Source organism: Sinocyclocheilus rhinocerous, unplaced genomic scaffold (genome assembly GCF_001515625.1).
Source record: "Sinocyclocheilus rhinocerous isolate Xijiao unplaced genomic scaffold, SAMN03320098_v1.1 scaffold1045, whole genome shotgun sequence".
Taxonomy (NCBI): Eukaryota; Metazoa; Chordata; class Actinopteri; order Cypriniformes; family Cyprinidae; genus Sinocyclocheilus; species Sinocyclocheilus rhinocerous.
Window position 1 is genome coordinate 278743 of NW_015645361.1, and position 21043 is coordinate 299785.

General features: G+C 38.5%; 1 protein-coding gene across 1 annotated transcript; it reads right to left on the reverse strand.

The window, feature by feature from the left end:
• Nucleotides 1-1776: 1776 nt before the first annotated feature.
• On the reverse strand, nt 1777-10378 carry LOC107705968 (thrombospondin-4-B-like). Its single transcript, XM_016509505.1, has 22 exons — nt 10108-10378; nt 8202-8399; nt 7674-7957; nt 7453-7555; nt 7043-7125; nt 6883-6934; nt 6465-6616; nt 5988-6125; nt 5661-5738; nt 5396-5548; nt 5201-5305; nt 4990-5097; nt 4689-4848; nt 4453-4571; nt 4318-4370; nt 3964-4157; nt 3451-3629; nt 3302-3350; nt 3019-3215; nt 2754-2926; nt 2496-2635; nt 1777-2419 (listed from the first exon to the last, which is right to left on the reverse strand). The coding sequence occupies exons 1-22, from the start codon at nt 10181-10183 to the stop codon at nt 2361-2363; spliced, it is 2853 nt and encodes a 950-aa protein (XP_016364991.1). The 5' UTR covers nt 10184-10378; the 3' UTR covers nt 1777-2360.
• Nucleotides 10379-21043: the final 10665 nt, after the last annotated feature.

Genomic DNA, 21043 nt, shown 5'->3' on the forward strand with positions numbered 1-21043 from the left:
TGAGATTTTAACCTGTTTTATTATCCTGTAGGTGAGAATTATACATCTGATCACTTAGAAACATAATAGGACACCTCTTTTCAATCAGATACAAAATTTTAAGTGTCATTTATGTTTGTAAAATAGTTACATGTTTGGGGAAAAAACCTAACCTAAGTATAAACACTTGTAAAACTAGTAACTAGATAACAAAACAAAATCCATGGTATTTGAACATATGCTTTGGACACGACTATGGTAATACCATGATATTATTTTAAGTACTTTAGAGTGACAGGACAATATGGTATGAATATTGTAATATGTAACATAATAATACAATCACAGTACTATGATACCACTACAGTACCTTTTTACTTGTGAAATAGTAAAAGAAACCACATATATAGTTTTTGGAAAATATTTACCATCCTACACACAGTCTTTCTAACCTTTCCCCCATTTTATCATATGTGTATGTGTTATAGGATAAGCTGTGTGTTGCAGGGGAGTGATATTCACAGGTACGGCTCTTCCTACACCACCTTCTCCTTCTGTGCTCACTCTTTCTCCCTCAGCCTCTCCCAGTAAAGGTTACGGGGTGATTCATAATGAGTAAAGTGGCATTTGACAGCACCTCTCACTTCAGATCCATCTCTCAAGTCACACTCATTTGGTTGTGTAACTATTTTCATAATCAACTGCTTTGTTAATTAACGACGATTTGTTAACAGACCAAATGATTGTCTGAAAAACATTAATATTCAGATGGCAAACAGAGACATGAGGTAAGGCGGAGAAGGGAGAACATGGTAAAGAGAACTGACTGTTCTAACAATAGCTCGCAGCAATAGTGAGTAAATGTAAAGGACATACTGCCATCTGCTGACCATGTTTTGCAAATGTTCTGAACAGTTTTCCCCCCTTTAAACACTCTAATAAAACAGCTTCCACATACAGAAGGAATGTGAACAGAGGCACGAACTGCTGAGGTTAGCACGAGCTAAGAGCAAACACAGCAGGAGAAGACTCTTTACTCTTGCTGTTAACTAACTCTGGCAGTAATGCTGCAGAGCAAACAGCCTCTCGTGTGAACAAACTAACTTACATGCCCATCAAACATGAGCCCTGGCCCAAACCCTACTGAACTGCCTGCCAAAACAACACTTTAAAGGTGACATATCATGAAAATCTGACTTTTCCAGGTTTTAAGTGCTATAATCAAGTCCCCGGTGCATCTACCAACCAAGGAAACGTGAAAAAGATTAACCCAGTAACTTTGTTTTGGGAAGCATTTTTCAGCAAGCCTCTGAGAAAACAAGCGCGTCTGATTTCGCTCCTTTGGTGACATGGCAAAGGGATCTCATTATAATATTACCTAATCTGTAAATTTACACCAACGGCGCCATTATTGTGTTTTCGCAAGCGACAACGGTGTACTAGCTCTAATGCCATGGCGAAAGTTTGAGCAAAACATAATAACTGTTCTGTCTTTGGCTGCAGAGACGAGCACAGAACACTGTTTAGAGTCCCAGCCTCAGAGGAGACAACAGAGCAGTGGTCATAAGTGCGTTTCTCATATTTCAAAAGGAAGCCAGCATAATTAAGATCATTTTTAGCCAAATTCTAAGGTAGCATCACATGTATCTTTCAAATATACAGTACCATAATATCAGAATGCATTGCTGTTCTAATCAAATATGGCTAAACTAAAGGGAAGTTGAGAGATGTAGACTTTAAATACAACAATACTTCATTTATTTGCCAATTGTGAATCAAGTCTCCCAAATTCAGATAATTTATAGGGTTTCATTTCATTTGGGATGCTACCTTACAAAACAGCTCGTTAGGCAGCAAACTAGATTTTGAAACAGGACTGTTTCTGAGCTACAGATCACAAAAATCTTAGTCAGATGGAAGTACAGTCATACATTTATGTCATCACATGTCTTGAAATGATTCTTTTATTGGTGCCAAATAGGAATGAGAGACTCCAAAAAGGTTTCTTATTTTTTACCGTAATATGTGTCATCCTTTCTTGTAAATGTTCGCTTTAAAATGACTTGATGCAAATCTACCTGCATTCTAGGCAGGTAGCTGATAACTGTAACTTTTAACTGACTGATAACAGGAAATACTGTTCGTCTCTTATCTAAATGTTATATGATGTAGCTAAATTGCTGAAGTTTTTTTGACCAGAGTAAACGGAGTAAAAAAGTTGATTTAAAATAAAAAATAAAAAAATGGCATACACATTGTGTATACACGTATCCCAATTCTACACACACACATTGTGTACAAATGTGTTTCACACTTTCAGAGACACACATAGGACTGTGTGTAATGGTGTGCTGGTATAAACATAGCATTATGGGAATTATTTACAGGGGGTCCATGCCATGTTGTGTACTGAACTCCTGGAAGTCCTCTGGAATGGTGTCTGGAAAAAGATTTATTTATATGAAACAAAAATATTTTGTAACATTATATATGACTGTTTGTGTTCGTGTTCTCACCATTGCAGCGGTACTTCAAGTTTGACCAGATGATGTTCTCTTGAGAGAAGCAGAACACGCCCAGTCTTCCTCCTCTCATTGTGGTATCAATTGTCACCCCAGAATCTGCCACCAGCTCTGATCCCTCATAGAAACGAACCCTAAAAACACACGCAGAAATCTGTACTGAATCATTTTGATTTTTAACACACTTTTCTTTCTCAAGTAACAGCTTGCTTGGCTTCAAACTTGAAGTCATCTAAATTTTGAATGGCTCACCTGATGTATCCGACTTGTGGGCGATGCTGCAGGTACCAGCGGTATGATACCTTATCCTTCCAGCCAACGTTCCTTGGATCTTTCCACAGGAGACGTACCTGATCATTAGTGTCACCTGTATGCCAGAGAGAGTTCCTCAAATGCTCACCTGGACCAGTCTTGGACTTCACTGCCTAAGAGCAAGAGACAAAGATAGAGTTCTATTAATTCCATGCAAGTCTTTCTCACAAACTTGGACATAAATCTTGAAATTCAGCTGTTCAACCTTCAGCTGAATGCCAGGTTCAGCTACGGCTCTGAAGGGCGTGGCCTGCCAGTATGTCTGCTCTGTTTGCTTCCACATCACCACATAGAAACTGGAAGAGTCTTGGTAGCCAAAGATGAAGCCGGCATAGTCGTCATCAGTCACCGTATTCACATGGAAGGTTCCCTCGAAATCAACACCACTGAATGCAGTGTAACCTGGTCATCCAAGAGGGGAAATGCATCATCAATAGAAATAATTGAATATGTCATTAACCATTTTGGAGAAACATGCATCCGCTCACCAACAGCAAGGCCAGGGTCACTATTCATAGTCTGGACAATCTCCATTCCCTTTAAAGAAAGGCAAAGAATGTGTCAGCATTGTACGTCTCAAACACATGTTTTCTGTAGAGACATTTAAAATTCTATGTATCTATTGCTAATCTGTCACCTGGTTAAGAACCACCCAGTTGGGGTCAATCTGAGCATCACCCTCTGGGTCCAGTACAACCGTCTGATAGGCTCTGAAGTCTGTTAGTGTGATCTCTGCATTTTCTGGACAGTTATCGATCCTGTCGATCACCTTGTCTTGGTCAAAGTCTGATTCGCATATGTCGCCCACTCCATCATCTGTGTAGAAATGAACAGGTGAGTGAGGGATGATTGAAAAATTATTTCTGTATGTTCACAGAAACTAAAAATACAAGACTTTCAAAGAATAATGGGATACATTTCTGTTTCTTACACAAAGGTATCGTGCAACTTTAGAAGACTAGAATGCAGTGCAAAGTCATATGTCAGCTATTTAAATGGCGTTTGACAGTCACTGTTCATTTCGGTTATCATTCTACGGACATTCTGCTTTTCGTGTTTTGTTCCAGTGAAGAAAAATAGGGTGAGTAGATGATCACAGAATAATGTACAGTGCATACGGTCTCTATTTATGGATTAATGGTGTACTCACTGTTGTCATCTATTTGGTCAGTGTTGGGCACCAAGCGGCAGTTATCTGGTCCAGGAGGCATTGTGTCTGGAATACCATCATTATCATCATCATCGTCACATTCATCTCCCAGTCCGTCTTTATCTGTGTCCAGCTGGGAGCTGTTAATTACCAGCGGGCAGTTGTCTTTGCTATCTTGGTGACCATCACCATCACTGAAAGATACAAGAAATGATATCACAGGAGTGCTTGCAGAAATTTCTACAGAACATTGACAGTATTGTCTGGAAATTCATCATTTTGGTGTAACGATGAAGAAACAGATATGCGAAGGAAACCGTATATCTGTTGCTAGAGTTATGGCCCCTTTCATACCTATCTTGATTTGTGTCGCAAGAATCTCCAACAAGATCATTGTCAATGTCAGACTGGGAAGAAGAGGAGTGAATGTAAATATTTATTATAGTACAAAAGTACAGCATCTGAAGAGTATATCTGCAAATCATGTACCTGATTTGGATTTGGGATGTCAGGACAGCTATCACATGCATCTCCCACCCCATCCCCATCACGATCCAGCTGGTCACGATTTTTCACTCGCTGGCAGTTATCCAGGAAGTTTTTCAGCCCTGACAATCAACAAAAACAGACACCAAAAATGGGAATGACTCAGTACCAGAAAGACAAAGACAAATCTTTTGTTTTAACCAAATCATCAAGATTTTGCCATCTTTTTATTCTCTTACCATCTCCATCCATGTCGTCATCGCATTCATCTCCGAGGCCATCGGAATCGGTGTCTCTCTGGTCTGGGTTATCCACTCGGATACAGTTGTCACATGCATCACCATGGCTGTCCTTATCACTGTTCCGTTGATTTATATTTGGTGTCAACCAGCAGTTATCCTAAAATCCATACATATACACAGGAAAAAAAGTTTACTTCATAACCAGAGATAGAAAAGCAAGAGTAAGATATTTTTAAAGGAATTAGTGTGAGATTCTGCAGTGCATATAAACAACCATGCCACGATTGTGTGCATTTACCTGCTCATTCAGTATTCCATCTCCATCTGCATCTGGGTCACATGCATCGCCTTTCCCGTCGCCATCTGTGTCCTCTTGTCCCGAGTTTGGAATGGTAACACAGTTATCCTGGTATTAAGGAACCAAATGAATCAGCTCTCCCGGAGACAAGCAAGTGATGTCACCAGAGCCCCAAGCAAGTCAATATCGATTGCATTGTTGCCATAGTTACCTTTCTGCAGGTTGGGTCTCGGCAGCGCAGCTTCTCGTCAGGGTACCCGTCAATGTCAGTGTCTTTACCGCAGAGATAACCGTTGCCAGCCCATCCAATGCCACACTAGTACACAAATACACCATGAGTATTTGCGCTTCAGCATAATGTCTTTTTTCCAGCACATGTTTAAATGTGTGTGCCTCAAAAAGGTACCTGGCATGTGATGGTGCCATCTCTTTCCTCTATGCACTGCGCATTGGAGTCGCAAGGGTTCTGTAGGCGGTTTCCACAGCTTTTCTCTGGCTTACAACCTCTGATCTGGTCACCTGTAAATCCTGTCTTACATCGGCCACATTGATATGATCCCTACACAAGATAACACACATCTTGAGGCACTATTCTTTTGCTTTGCATGTCTGTGTGACATATGATGGCGCTTTGCATTATAGAAGTGCATTATGAACAAGTCAGTTCTCACCACAGAATTCATACAGATGGAGTTAGTGGTGCATCCTCCATTATCTGGTCCTTTACACTCATCGATATCATCACACACCTAAAGACAGTATAGGAATTAGGAGATAAATGACCTTTCAGTCTGTTATTATTGGCTGCGTATCAAAATATCAGTGGCAAATTGTCATTTTTTGAATTGCCTAAACTTTTTTTTACAACATATGACCTGCACACAGGGGATAATGCTGTAGTTTGATGCTTCACTTTGCATAAAGTTTAATCCATTAGGGAACTCTAATTTTTTTGCATGAAATCATGCAAAAGGGCCCCCAAGTCATCAGTGACGTACCTGCTTGTGCGTTTGTGCATAAGCCACGCCAACACCCTCCAGTGGTTTTCCAGTGAATCCAAGAGGACATGCCTCACAGCGGAAACCTGGAGCCATGTTCACACACCTCACCCCAGGGAAGCAGGGATTAAACTGGCACTGCAATAGACACAAATATGCATGGCAATGACATTCATTCAACCCCGAGTTTGAATTCTGGCTCATGGTTCTTTTCTCCCCCATTGTTTCCGGTCTAACTCTATACTGTCCTATCAAAATAAGGAACTGCAAGTTTCACCATGTTTCCTAGGACATAAAAAAATTTTTATTTCAGAAGATCAGCTTGAGAAAATGTTTCAATCCCACGCCCTATTCAAACTTACATCATAATATTATTTTATTAGCAACATTTCGATTTCAATCGACCTTCCTCAGGCTATACCAGGAGATCAAGTAAAAGTCATTTATCTTGATATGACCCCTTGAACAGACACATACCTCATCAACGTCGTCACAGCTGTATCCATCTCCAGTGTATCCATCAGGGCATGGACCGCACTCCACCCCATTGCCTGTTTCTATACACATGTCATCACGGAAACACACTCCAGGAGTACACTTTGGTTTCACCACCTCCGTTCCGCCCAGCCCTAGAATTAACCAATCATATTTAGCATGTATGATGTGGTTTGAAGCATTCATGATGCATCTGTAATTGAACACTCCATGATTGCCCTCCTGCTTCAAATCTGCTTCAGATTTGGTGACTTTGAAGTCATGACTGGAGTGTTTGTTTGACACATTGCCATGGATATTTGTGGACACAGAAAAATGCCTTGTTTTGGTCTCTTATCTGCATAGATGCATCAACAAACTCATGCATATCACGAATATCTTGCTCTTCATAAAGTCTTACCACAGGCCTGGCACTCAGAGATGGTGTTTCTGAGGAAAGATGTTTCCTTCACCTGTAAACAAGCGTGCAAATACAAAAATCAGATTTGTAAATAAGGGATGGTGGAAATTAATAACATTAAACAAAGGGTACAAAAAGGTAATTGTCAGGAAGGTTTTACCTGCTGAATAAGAACATCTTTCAGCTCATTAATGACCTTTGTCAGCTCCAGCATCTGATTTGTAAGCTGTTTTGTGTTAAGCCCTTTATAAACAACAAAAACTCTGATCTTATCATTTTAGCAGATAAACCATTTATTCATGTTTACTCTCTTTCTTTATCTCTTCTTTTGGAGTCTATTCCTCAAAGGTGCACTCAGTAATTAAGCTGATTTAGTTCTGGCTGACTGTTTTCTTGAATAGAAAACATTTGTTGATGCCACTGAAAAATGCTTTATTTGTAACAAACCCCTAGCCATAGCAATCAATCAGAACACCCTAGCAACCACCAATAACTCTAGCATTGTGGTGGCAGATTTTGCACATGCACCACTCATGTTTTCTTCAGAGAATGTAAAAACTGAGTCGTTACCTAAAGTCTGTACAGAGTCGCTCTGATGAGTGTGGCAGTCCTGCAGCGATGCAACATTTTCCATTGAATCACCATATGCAAGTTTGAGCTCCTCCAACTCCTCCTGCCAAACAGAAAGAGCACAATGGGGAGTTTATGTTAGTGTATTAGTGCATAAAACGAAAACCCTCCAAATATATCTCTCAGCATGAGAGTGTGCAGCTATTAAATGTGTTGTATACTTGTGCTTTCCCCTGCATAGTTCTGAGCTCCACTCCCTGGTGATTGTTAAGGCCATTAAACACAGCTGGTAAATCTCTCAGCGTCTCCACCAGCCTGCAGTCCAGGTGGAGCTCCACCCCGGGAACCGGTAACACCCCCTGGTTGTGCATGAAGCCCCCTGGTTGGCCCACCTCCAGTCCCTTCAGATGGAAGAGCAGCCGATGCTTCTCACCATCAGCCAGTTTCAGGTTGTTAAAGGTGACTGTACTCATCCTACCATCTCTGCGCAGGTATCGTAAAGTAGCTACAGAGAGAGAAAGAGATAGATAATGTCAGTTTTTATATTTTTGTCACTTTTTTGATCCATTACCTGTTACATTACATTTCTGTCATTTTTAGAGCTTAAAACACTTATTTTCAGGTCAAAGTGGGTGGCAAATTTTTAAAGTAAATGACAAAAGCAAATGAAGCCCACATCATCATATCACATATATATTCATAACTCGTACAGAAATGTCAAAAGTATGGTATAGTCAACGTTTACATACCTTTGTTGAGTTTTCCAAGCACAGAAAACTCAAAGTACTTGCTGTTGTCTCGCGGATTGTACAGGCTGAATATGGTGTTTCCGGTTCGAGGCTGGAGACGGAACGTTGTGAGAATAAAGAGTTCCGTTACTCCCTGCTCTGCCAAACCTCCGTGCAGTAGATCCGGTAGGCAGTCCGGTGACGTTAAGAGGTTATACACTGCAGGGAAAACGTTATTTAAAGGTTGTATAAGTGTTACTCAAACACAAAGCATACTGCTCACAAACATGTAGTTGTTTCTCAGGCTAATGCATGCTGGGAGTGATGCCCAAGTTGATGTAATTTCTGTTAGACTGTAAATACTGTTCCTGTTTATTTAGCCAGTTGCAGGTGGCCAAATTAATGTTTAGGGATTTGTAGTTCTTTGAAGTTTGCAAATGGCAAGTATTAGTAGTTTTTTAAAAGCATAACACAGTTCAACTGTAACCAAAAGTCTAATGGCATTCAAATGCATTCAAATTTTTTAATGTTTTGGCATTGCAAATGGGATAATGGTGTGTGTTTAAATGCTGAAACCCAGACCGTATCTAACGTGCTTGATGAGTGACATACATTTTGGTGAGCAACATTTAACGAAAATGTAAATTTCTGTTCTGTTGTGTTCCAGAAGAAGCAGAAAAAAGCTTGAATTTCAGATTAATATCTTGAGGTTTTTAAACAGAAACACCTGTAACTGAAGTAACTGGTCTTAGTTTGTATAACTGAGATTGACAGGGATCGAACTGGATCTTATCCATTGAACATTTTCACTGGAAAACTTCATGGAAACCAGGTGAACGGACAGCCGTTGCGGTGTCACTGCCGGATGTCAAATACAGATGTTGGTTGTTATGGCGATGGAAACGTGCCATTGGCTGAACAGGCAAACATAATGTTGTATGAAAAAATGTTAATGACTCAAGGATGACGTCTTTCCTAATATTTTAATCGAGAGAGATGGTCTGACTCTCATTTTCATGCCTTAGCAATCAGCACATCAATACAACCAAGCAATATTCCCACAAAAAACAAGGCTATTGTTGTGCCTCTTGTTTATCTTCACTTTCTTGTGAAGTAAGAGTATAGTTTGCCCATTTTAAAGAGCTGTTTGTTGCTCAAAAGCATAATTTCTGTTTACAGATGGTGTGCTGAAATATTTACACGCTGGCTGTGATTGCCAACATGTGTGATTTGACTTCATGTATTATTTGTCATTTTAATGTTCAAACATTCACTAAGTCACATGTCTTGGAGGAAATATTACGTTGTCATCAAAAAGGGGGAATGTTTATAGCCTCTGTAGGTGGAAGTACTGAGTGTGTGTGTGTGTGTGTGTGTTTTCTTTAAGTATTATGTGTCCGCCTTTCTGATTCAATAAAATAATGCAATCTCATCCTTGCTGCAAAAGACATTATGACTAGTATAGCCCAGAATGAACTACCCTTGACACACACACACACACATGCATTTTAGCTCTCTCTCTTGTACAAACAGGCAGTTACCAAAAATCTAAATTGGAGCCTGATGCTCTGTGGTAAACACATCCACATTGTTGGGATTAATAAATTGAAAAATCAAAAAGGAGATGACAAGAAAATGTCAGAGAAGAGAGAGAGAGAAGATTAAAGTAAAAAGGAAAAGAAAATTTAAAATGTGAGAAAACAGGCCAGAAACCAGCCATTATAGAAGAAATCAGACCCTTTTAGACTGAGATATACAGCTCAGAGTGAGATTTTACGAGACAGAGAAACGTGAATAAAAGTTTGAAGACAGTAAAATGTTATTTTGAATGAACTTAAATACTCATATTATTAGTTAAACCACGCAGCTTAGCTAGTCATGAATTAAAGAAACATTTTAACCTTTTAAAGAAACTTTGTGTACTCACCGGTTGATTCTGCGCTTGCTGAGCTGAGAGTAAAGATCAGAGAAACGGCCGTGAAGAGATGCATTGTGCCGGTCATCCTTTATCACAACCTTCTGCCAGCCCACAGAAGGAGCCTTAAGGGAGCTGATCTGTGATTCCTTTGTGTCTTTTGGCTTCAGTGTCTTGTATATGAGACTGAGTGTGTTTTATAGAGAAAGTCTGTGTGTGATTGAGCAGGACTCAGGAGTGAGGGACAGAAAAAAAGAGTGAGGTCTGTGTGCCTTCGGGTTTTAATGATGTGTGTGTTGGGTTGAGGTAACAGGCTGTCTATCAACTCACAGCAGCTGTGGTGGGCGGAGTTATGAGTCTTAACACACGCCCCCATGCTGAGGGAGGTGGAGCAAAGAGCAGTGCCGTATAATTGTCGGACCTGGCTCACGTCTGAACTCTTTATTTGTAACTTTTATGAGGTTCCATTTGTTCCACATCCCTCTCTCCGTCCTCCTTTTCCCTCCATCCATTCTTCCTTTCTCAGGTTTTCACATACTTTCCTGTCATTTTGACTGGCAGGTGCCGTAAAATACATTTGCCTGGGTGGATCTCTGGGGAATTGTTTAAAGATAACTGAATGGAGGGTTGCTAATGTTCCGTGAAGGTCTGATTCTTGCGCAAAGGATTCTGTAATAAAAAATTTATTAAAAAGTCAGATACACATGTGAAGCAGGCAAATGGTAACAGCCGTTTAATGATATAGCAGCAATTGGGACCAATTATCTCTTTCAACCCAATGGCAGTTTAATAACATTCAAAGTAGAACTTTACAAAAGGCAAAGACTGAGTTGTACATATGTTGTTATGTCTATCTATTCAATTCAGTTTGGTGTATACAAAGTCAAGCATCACTATTACTATTATCATACTCATACTATTATATTCGAGGTCAGTAATATGAATAAACATCTAAACCTAAGTAATAAACTTCATAGCACAGTAAGCAACCATCCACAACACCCCAGCAACCACCTATGAACTAAACACAACACTTCAGAAACTTCCTAGCAATTCCCTAGCAACCACTCAGAACACCCCAGCAAACTCCCACAATGCTCTAGCTACAACCCTAAACACATAGATATGTATAGGGAGATGCCCTATTAACAGCTGTTTCTATAGGCCGCTATGCGTAAGCCGTCCGCCATATTGGAATAGTCAAAGCTGGTCCGTGAACACTTGAGAGCGAGATCCCTGAGTGTCTGCATGAATGAATATCTATATCTGCCTATATATGAAATAACCAGATGCTTTTTCTAAACTAACACAATACAATAAGATGAAACCGTTAGATAACAAGGCATTTAAAAGATACTTTAGTTTAAAAACCTGTAATATTGAGTTATTAAAAACACAAACCAACACATTCTTACCTGTGAACGTTTATCCAGTTTGTTCAGAAATTTACATTTAGGCAGTTTTTACAACTAGATGCTGCACAATGTTGTTGCATCATGAAACTCATTGATTTTTAGTGTGAGTAACGACATATAGACCGTTCCAAGATGGCGGACGCGTCGACATGTCTGGAGCGGTCAAATGTGGCATCTACCTGAACATATCTATGCTTAAACACCCCAGAATCTTCCTAGCAACACCCTAGCAACCCCCCACAACATTCCTGAAACATCCTACTGTAGCAATGCCCAAGCCACCACCCACAACACCTCAGAAACCACTTAACAATGGCCAGCAACCACCTAGCAACCTCCCACAACATCCCAGCAACGCCCTAGCAACTACCCACAACCCCCTGCCCCCAAGCAGCCACCTAGCAATGCCATAGCAACCACCCTAGCAGCATAGCATTTTCTGCAGAAAATCTAAAAATCTTTCTTCTTCTTTTTTTTTTTCTTCGTTCACAGTTAAGGATAGACTATGATGACAGAGAGAAGAAATCTACATACTATCACTAGTCTTGTGGCGGAGCTCCAGTCTGTTACTCATGCGGTCAGTATCACTAATAACAGACTTGTCTGATACTGATACACAGCCGATTGGCCGATCACACTGCCCATTGACCAATCACGTGTGGTGGTTGTGATGTTGTGGTGAGTGACATAATCCCACATCCTAATCAGAGGGGTGAGCGCTGCTGCCCAGTGTGTGTGTGTGTGTGTGTGTGTGTGTGTGTTAAGACCTAAATTACAGTCTTTAGCCAAAGCTGCTCTGTCATTAAAGCTTTCTGAAGCATTATGGGTATGTTAAGACCCAGGTGGGCAAAGTTCCGGAATGTTCTGATTCAAACCGCCTCCCGTTGGAGCGTATGTTACAACAGGACCTGGCCTTAAGTCTTTCTCTGAATGTCTGGTTATGTTGGATCTGTCAGTAGAACAGCAGGAAACAGACAAACACACTCACACTGTCCTTTTGTTCTCACTGTAGGTTGAGATGGCCTGTTAGTTTGTGGTAAGACGACCCCGCTAATGATCTTACCATGTGTGTGAGAACTAGGGTTCAGTTGCACACGTATCCACGTCTATGTTTGTGTAAGAATTGTCGCAATCATGTATTTTTGAGTCGAGAATCTCTTAAAACAGACAGTGCTGACTCCTTATGGCGTTCATACCTGAGCTACAGCTCTCTCACACTGCTCGTGTTCAGTGTGTTTATTGAGGCTGGTTATGGTGGTGCTTTTAACAGCCTGTGTAACAGGCTTTAGGAGCATGTAATTGTTCAGACGGGGTAAACTGGGGCAGGAGAATGTTCTCTTGAACTCTGAGGGAGTATAATTTTCCCCTGACCTCCCCTCGGGGGAAGCACAGTATTCTTCTGACCTCATCTGGGATGGTGGAATGTTCTTATAACCTGCTGTGGGACGATAGATTTACTCTCAACATCTACAAGTAACAAACTGTGATTCAGAGCAGTTTTGATGCTTTTTATTCAGCTGAAACGTGTAAAACCTATGGAGACCCTAAAGGGACATGATGATGGAAAAAAACATGATGGGAGGAAAAATTACTTTTCAATGCTTTTGCGTTCACTCAGAAGACTTTTGCATTCGCTCGCAAAACTTTTGTGATGGAAACAATATGGGAGGATATTGGGAGGAAGAACTATATTTCAAAGCTTTTGCAAGTGAATGTAAAGTTTCACAAGGAAATGCAATAGGTTTGCAAGGAAGCGCAAATGTGAAACAAACATGAAGTTTCTCTAGGGAACACAATAACATTTTTCCTCGCATCACATATTTTTTCATTACAGTGTCACTTAGGGGCTCTCTAGAAACCGGCCTAAAGTGGTCTTATGTGGCCACCAAGCTTTTTTTTACACAGGTCTATGGTTTTTAGAGGGGCTTTGGGTACTTGACCACTTGACCTGACCAGCTAAAACAGATAAATACCAGCATAACAGGCTGGTAAGAACAAGAAAACCAGTTAAGACCAGAAAAACAACTTGGGCTGGTTTAAGATTGCCTTTTCAGTGGAACGTTTCAGGTCCAATAGAAGTTAAAAAATAAATAATAAAAATAAATAATTTCAATACATCTGTAAAAAAAAATTTACATTTACATTACATTTACAGAAATGCACTTATGGAAATCTATGGGGCATTCTGGAGGGATTAAATGTGGAAATATTTAGTATTTTTGTTCTCATATTTATATTAGCTCTGTTTAAACATTTATAAATGAAAGTTGTTAATGTTATTTCTGTATGTAAACAGTACTTCACCTTCTTAATAATCACGCTCATTTGTCGATTATGCAATTTTACTGGGACATGGTCAATATTTGATGTAAATTTGCATAAGCAAGATTAGTAATCAATTGCATATATAGTGTTTTAAATTATACTGAATAATTTGATCAATTAATAAATTATTTAAATGATCATGATTTAAAGTCTCGTGGTGTTTTCAAAAAAAAAAAAAAGTGTTTAGCATTTATCCCAGTGCAAAGTCTTGCCCCCAATAGACGTCCATTGTTAGTGCCTTCCTGTAAATGTGATTCTTGAACTGATGGAGGAGTTGAATTTCTGTCCTGTGGTAATCAACAGCATGCCAACACACTCCGAACCCGGAACTTTCCAAACACAAAAGGTTACGACAAAAGAAAATGTCAGTAATTTCCAACAATTTAGCAATTTCCAAACCTCATAAATATTATTCTTGTCGTTTTCTCAGAACTGAGGGTACGGGGTAAAAGTAGAACAACAGGCTTTGATTATCAGCTTCTGTTGCGTGTTACGCTGCAGGCCGGATGGACTCACGGCGCTGCGGATCAACAGACAAATGTGAGGCTTTAGAAGACAAGCAGCTCAAATGTGCGGTCACACGCTACAAACCTCAAAGACACATCAGCAGTGATAGATGAGAGTGTGTGATGGATAACATTCAGGTATGTGTGTTTGTCACCGTGTGTGCGTGTGTGGTGAGGCAGGTCGCACATGGAAGCTATTATTCAGGTACTTGGCGTTCTTGCGCACAAACACACACAGGGATAGTATGCATGTGTTTGGGAAAAATGCTCGAACAAAATCGGGGCGAGTTTAAAGCAAATGCAGCATTTTAGCAAACAAATATTGATCAAATATGCATCTACCAAGACTTTGAAATCTTGGCAATTAAACTTAAAACACCTTTATCTCCATCAACAAGTTTCAGTGTTGAAACCCCAGAAGCTTTGAACAGGTCTCACATCTCGTAAGCCTAACAGACTGACATTCATTCCACGCTTAGTTCCAACCTAAATCCAAGCTAGACGTCTGGATCGTTGTTTGTAACACTGGCATCGGGAGAGAAGCCATGTAACTCCTAACAGTATTTTCTCGGAATGTTAGAAAGCGAGTCAAACAACTAAACACACGAAAAAATCTGTTTACCTGGAATGAACAAGAGGGGAAAAAGTTCTGGAGGTCTTCTCTTATAAACAACACAAGGTGTTATATTGTGGATTATAAGCATGACTTTCTGTCAGACGGTGTCTGGGGGCCAGGTGGACTAGATCTGATGATTTAGAGAGCTTTAGTCAAAGAAAACCTCACTGTAAAAAGTGACCGTCAATTTAGCGGTAAAAATGCTACAGTAAAATCCTGTTAAATGGTTAACGGTAAATTCTCCTACTATATACAGTGAAAAACTGTATTGGGCATTACATGTATTGGACATTAATTTTACGGTAGTATACTGTTTTTGGAAGTGAAAAAGACCGTATAATTTACAGTGAATAACCGTAAATTGACATTCCCAGAATTCCCTGCGTTACATTTGATATTAGATTTTTTTTTTTTTGAAATAACTGTTTCTTCTTAGTTTTTTCTTATCAGTTTTATATATTAGAGTTGTGTGTTACACCTAATGTTGTTAAATGAATGTTTATTGCATTATTTCAGTTTCATGTGTGTTACCATGATGGTGTTTGGTGTTTGTGTGAATGACACTGTGCACCTTCTATATATGTTATTATTTAAAAGCTGCTTGTGATGGGCTTTGGTTCATCATGTGACTTTCTCATCACCACCTGCATTTGGTGGTTATCAGTGCATTACAAAGGTACAAAACAGATTTCAGTACTTCAATAGGTTGGTATATTAACATTATATCAGTTAATGAAATTACGGTATTTAACTGTAAATTTAAGTTGAAACCGTAAAATCTAAAATGTTGCTACCGTATTTTTTACGGTTAAATTCCGGCAACCACTGCTGCCAGTTTTTTACCGTAAATTTTACGGAATTTTTTTTACAGTATAGAGGCTGAATAGGTCACACAGCGCAGGTAAATCACTATCAGATAAACGGAACCAGCCCCAAAACACTGACATCATCGCTGTAATGAGCTAATGGTCGCATGATGTCCTTTACTAAAAAAAAAAAAAAAAACTCTGTGTGTGTGTTTAGACCAAAAAACGCTCGACTGCATCATCTTCCTTTACCGTGGAAAGGAAATTACCTGATGTGTGTGTGTTTTGTATTATATAGTGTATGTGTGTGTATAGTGGCACATAGATAATGGCTTTCACAGAAAGTGAAGCAAAAATACAGGAAATGGAGCAGTTTTCCAGACGGTTGCTCCATTCTGGCTGATTCCACCGTTTAAAGCGTTCATCTCGCAGATAAACAGCAATAGAATTAAAATATATGGCCCCTATGAAAACATTTGTAGCATTCTGATGATTTTCTCCCTCTGGAGATTACATTTAAAGTAGCTTAACCTATTTTTAGACCCCAAAGGGCATTTCAAGGAGTATTTTGCATACGAAACAGAAAATTATTTACTCACCCTCATCTCGTTTCAAACCCAATTGACTTTCTGTGGAAGAGCGTTTTAAAAGAATGTTCATGCTGCTCTGTTTCATTCTATGAAAACAAAAAGGATGCCAAATCAGTCAATTAAAATCATAGCCAATAAAAGTCATTATTCTCTTTCCCTTTGCTGTAGCTCTCCAGTCTCATTTCGAATAACATTTACTGATGAATCACGCAAAATAAGACCAGAAACAACATTAAAATTAAGAAAATAAACAAAGATCCTTTTTGTCATTTTGACTGTGTAACATACTGAATTCTTATGAATTCAGTTTCATGATTTTTGGCCACAAGGAAATAGTAAAAATGTCGGGATGTAATGAAGGTAACACCAAATCTTTTCTTCCATATTGTGACATATATTCAAATACAACTAATTATCGAAAAAGAAAAAAATTCAGACAGGGACTTGTTTCATATTAAAAATAAAAAAGCATGGATGAATTGTTCACAATAAGATCAATAACATGCATTTTAGAAAATAGTTAGGGTGGATTTTACTGTAGTTTCATGCCATCTTTTTTGACAGATCCATGCGCGGAGTATCAAAGATAACAAACTAATAAAAAATACTGGAGTCAAAAAACACAAGATGATCTATAAAAAGGAGATGATCTATAAAAACAAAAGAAAAATGGCATCAGGACACAAGTGAAACCAACATCTGATGGCAAATTACAGATGTGGATGTGACAATTTTATTAAGAGGAAAGTAAAAGATCAAAAACTATGCAAATAAAGCCTAGTAAAATTAGAGCAATAAGTCACTCTAGGTCATATGACAACAGCAATACAATAAAAGACACAAATGTTATAGTAAAACTCAAGAATGAACAATTACTTCATCATGTAATACATAAGCCAAACTATAGTCTGTTTACAATACATTAGTATAAAATACAACTGATGTGCGATCACAGGTGTGCGTATATCTGCGTATAATGCTGTTCATGCAATCAGAATCTAGAATCAATGCTATCTGTTTTATAAATGGATTTCTTCAATATCTGTGTCTCTTTGTTGCTCTTCGTTAAACCTGAACTCCCTCTTATCCACGTGTGCTGATGTCTAGATTCTCAGACGTGGATTCACCGCTAAACCTCATCTCAAATGACGCATGCTCGTACAGCAGGCCTGGAGCATCCGGTCTGGTTTAGAGATGCACACACACACACACACACACACACACTCCAACATCAGACATTCCGAGTCCTTCTGCCAAGAGTGTGTTTGTGATATGAAAAAGTTCTACCACGGGACATAATAATACCAGAGCCTTTACACATGTGTGTAAATATAACAGCAGAGCGTTTACGCATGGGTGATCATTAGATGTGTGTGTGTGTTTGTAATCATAAGCTGTTCAGTAGAGGTGTGTGTACTGTATCCCACTGGTATTTAACATCTCCTCCAGCCCAATAAAGAGGCACAGCATTGTATAAATACACTCTTAAGAAAAAATGGTTCTAAACAGTACCAGATTAGGGTTTTTTCAGCTTGTAACAACAGCAGACCCATTTTTGGTATAAACACACTTTTAAAAATACAAATTCCTTGCAGTCATGCCGTAAAAGAACCATTTTGGTTCGCCAAAGAGCCTTTCAGGGAACAGTTCTTAGAAGACCCATGTTTTTTTTACCATGTGAAGAACATTTTATTATCTAAAGAATCTTTTTCAAGTATACACTCATAAAAATAAAAGGTTCTTTATTGGCATCAATGGTTCCATGAAGAAACTTTAATATCCCTGAACCTTTCCATTCCATAAAAGGTTCTTTATAGTGGAAAAAGGTTTTTTAGATTATTAGAATGGTTCTTTCGAGAACTGTTCACTGAAAGGTTCTTTAGGGAGCCATAAACGTTTCTTCTACGCGTTGCTGTGAAAACCCACCTGTTGGAACCTTAGTTTTTAAGAGTGCAAAGAAACTTTGGTTGCACTTTATTTTGTAGTACGTGTACTTACCCAAGAAAGTACTGGTAATATAAGGTAACTACATGGGGTAGGGTTAGGTTCATGGTTAGTACCTAGTTATTACATAGTTATTGTAATTACTACAATAAGTACATTGTATGTACATGAGGAACAGGACTGTAAAATAAAGTGCTACCGAAACTTTTGTGCATTGAAAATGTCCCATGAATGTTAAAGGTCATTCATGGAACCACAGATGCCAATAAAGAAGCTTTATTTTTTAAGTTTTGAACCCTTTTTATAAAGTTCCATATATTAACATGCTTTGAAAATTCTATGGTGTTTTAAAGAACCTTTTTAATAATAGCATGCCCACCTGGAAACCAGTTAAAATTTGAAAGTTAAAATATATAGAAAGAAATCAAGTACCTGTTGAGGCCGTGTTGACAGTCTGTGTACAGTAGCTGGATGGTTGACCTCCAGAAAATCAATAACGAGGTGGTTTTGAGGCGAGTTGGATTTTTTTGAGTGTTACAGATTTTAAAAATAAAAAGGCGTTTAAAGAAGCCTAAATTCTAACATTAAAATGATTCTTCAGGATGATACAGTTCTAAATAGATCTCTGGTGCTGCGTTCGAAATGCCATACTGTCATATACTCTTACTATTTCTGCAGTATCCAGTATGTATACTGTGCATACTTTGACTTTATTAAATTTATAGATATTTTAAGAAGGATAACAAGTACCTATCGAAAGAGCATCGACAGTGTGTTTTTGAATGGTTGATCTCCAGAAAATCAAGAATGGGGTGCTTTGAAATTATTTTTTTGAGTTACAAAATTAAAAAATAAAAAGGTGGGGAAAAAGAATCAGTCACAAAGTCACTGTGTGTAAAGAACCTTTAAAAAACATCTTACACACACTTGCCAAGATACAAGCTCGGCTTGTGCTCTTCCAGACTTTGAAAAATGTTTTGTGCTTTGATTTTGCAAATTTAATAATTGGATCCAGCTGTTTGATTCTGATGAGAGAAGCAGAGAGAACAACATGTAATGGTACTTTGTCAACAGATGCTTGAGGGTCTGTGTGTTTTCTGAGGTAAGCGGCTATAGGACTTGAGCTTGAGATGATGTAGGTGCATGTGCTCTCAGAAATAATGGTTCTTTGCAGAAGAACCATATATTTTATGTGTATATAGAGAGAGTGAGAGTTCTGACATTAGAATGTAAAACCTACTTCCAGTTAAGTTCTGTTTTTAGAATGTGTGTCTAAAGCAGTCTCTGAAGTTTATGTAGGTGGACATTCACATATGATGACCATGTATAAAGGAGCATGTTACATACAAACATCTTTAGATCTCATTATACTTTAAAAATGAATGTCAGTTCTGTGTAGTGTCACTTACCAATGTGAGCAGTTAGGGGAGCGTGTTAGAAATACTATTATCTACTGCAGGACTTCAGTGTGTTACTGCCAAGGAGTCAAGTTTTAGTAGCACGAGTTAGATGTCATAACTTCATTATCTGGAAACTACAAGAATATTTCCCCATTGACAGCCATTCAAAAGTAACCATATTGTGATTAAATCTTTTTTTTTTTTTTACCAACCGTTGACCAAACCTTGATCAGCTACTACAGACTAATATAGCAAAAGCAAATTGCCATCTTATATGTGCTGAAGTGCACTGTCTGCACCTGGTGGTAAAGTCATGAAACACAAGCACTAGTGGAGAAGAGCTTTACTTGACTGTCTCTAGTGGAACTGCCCTGAAATGACATTCAACGGAACTGAAATGACCTCAGCTATATTACAACTAGTGGCAGAGACCCAAAAACAAGGTTAAGAGGTTTGAAAAACTTCAATTCCAAACCATTTTCATTTTTCCAGGCAATGCAACCATCAGTTTAAAAAACAAAACAAAAAAAAGTCCCCGATTTCAGCTCTCAAGCAAACCTCAGATTCTTTAATGCAAAACAAATCTCTAAAAGGACCAAGAGTGACGATACCATTTAAAAAAAAAGACCATATGGCTGACAAACCTTGCTAATTGGAGAATAAAAAAAAATAAATTAAAAAAAAAAAAGGCAAGTTTTCTCAACTGTACCTGCAGAAGCAATGCCATGCTGTCAGCAGGTATGAAATCGCATGACTCAAATTTCATATCGAGACAAGCACAAGGGCACAGCAAGTCAGAATTCTCGCTTTACAATTAAGTTTTGTTTTCAATAGTCAGACCAGTATAATCATTAACGAACTAAGTGAAAACGTTCACTGAAATAAAAAGCATCCATCCTAACTGAAGAAAAAAAAACTCTGAAACTAAACTGCTTTACATTTATAAAATGCCACAAGGACTAAAATTGTTCATTAACAATGAGTGAAAATTAAACAGCAAACTGAAAATAGAAATAACCAACCACATTAGAAAGTCAAAGCAATAACAAGACAAGGTACAAAAATTGTGGAAAGCACTTGATAATGCAGAATAAATGTTGTTACTAGAAAACGCACCAGTTGACAGGCCTACACTTTTTAGTTGCAATACAAAATCTGAAGATAATTTCAGTACCATTCATAATTTAACTGATTAGTTTGAATAAGAAATTAAACCGTGCTTAAAAAAAAAAAGTTATGGTATTTAATAGCTATATGCATCTTAGATTAACACTAATTAGAAAATATGATAGACAACAGCATTCAAACAATCACAAGAACACAAAATAAATGCAGAGAACCAAAGA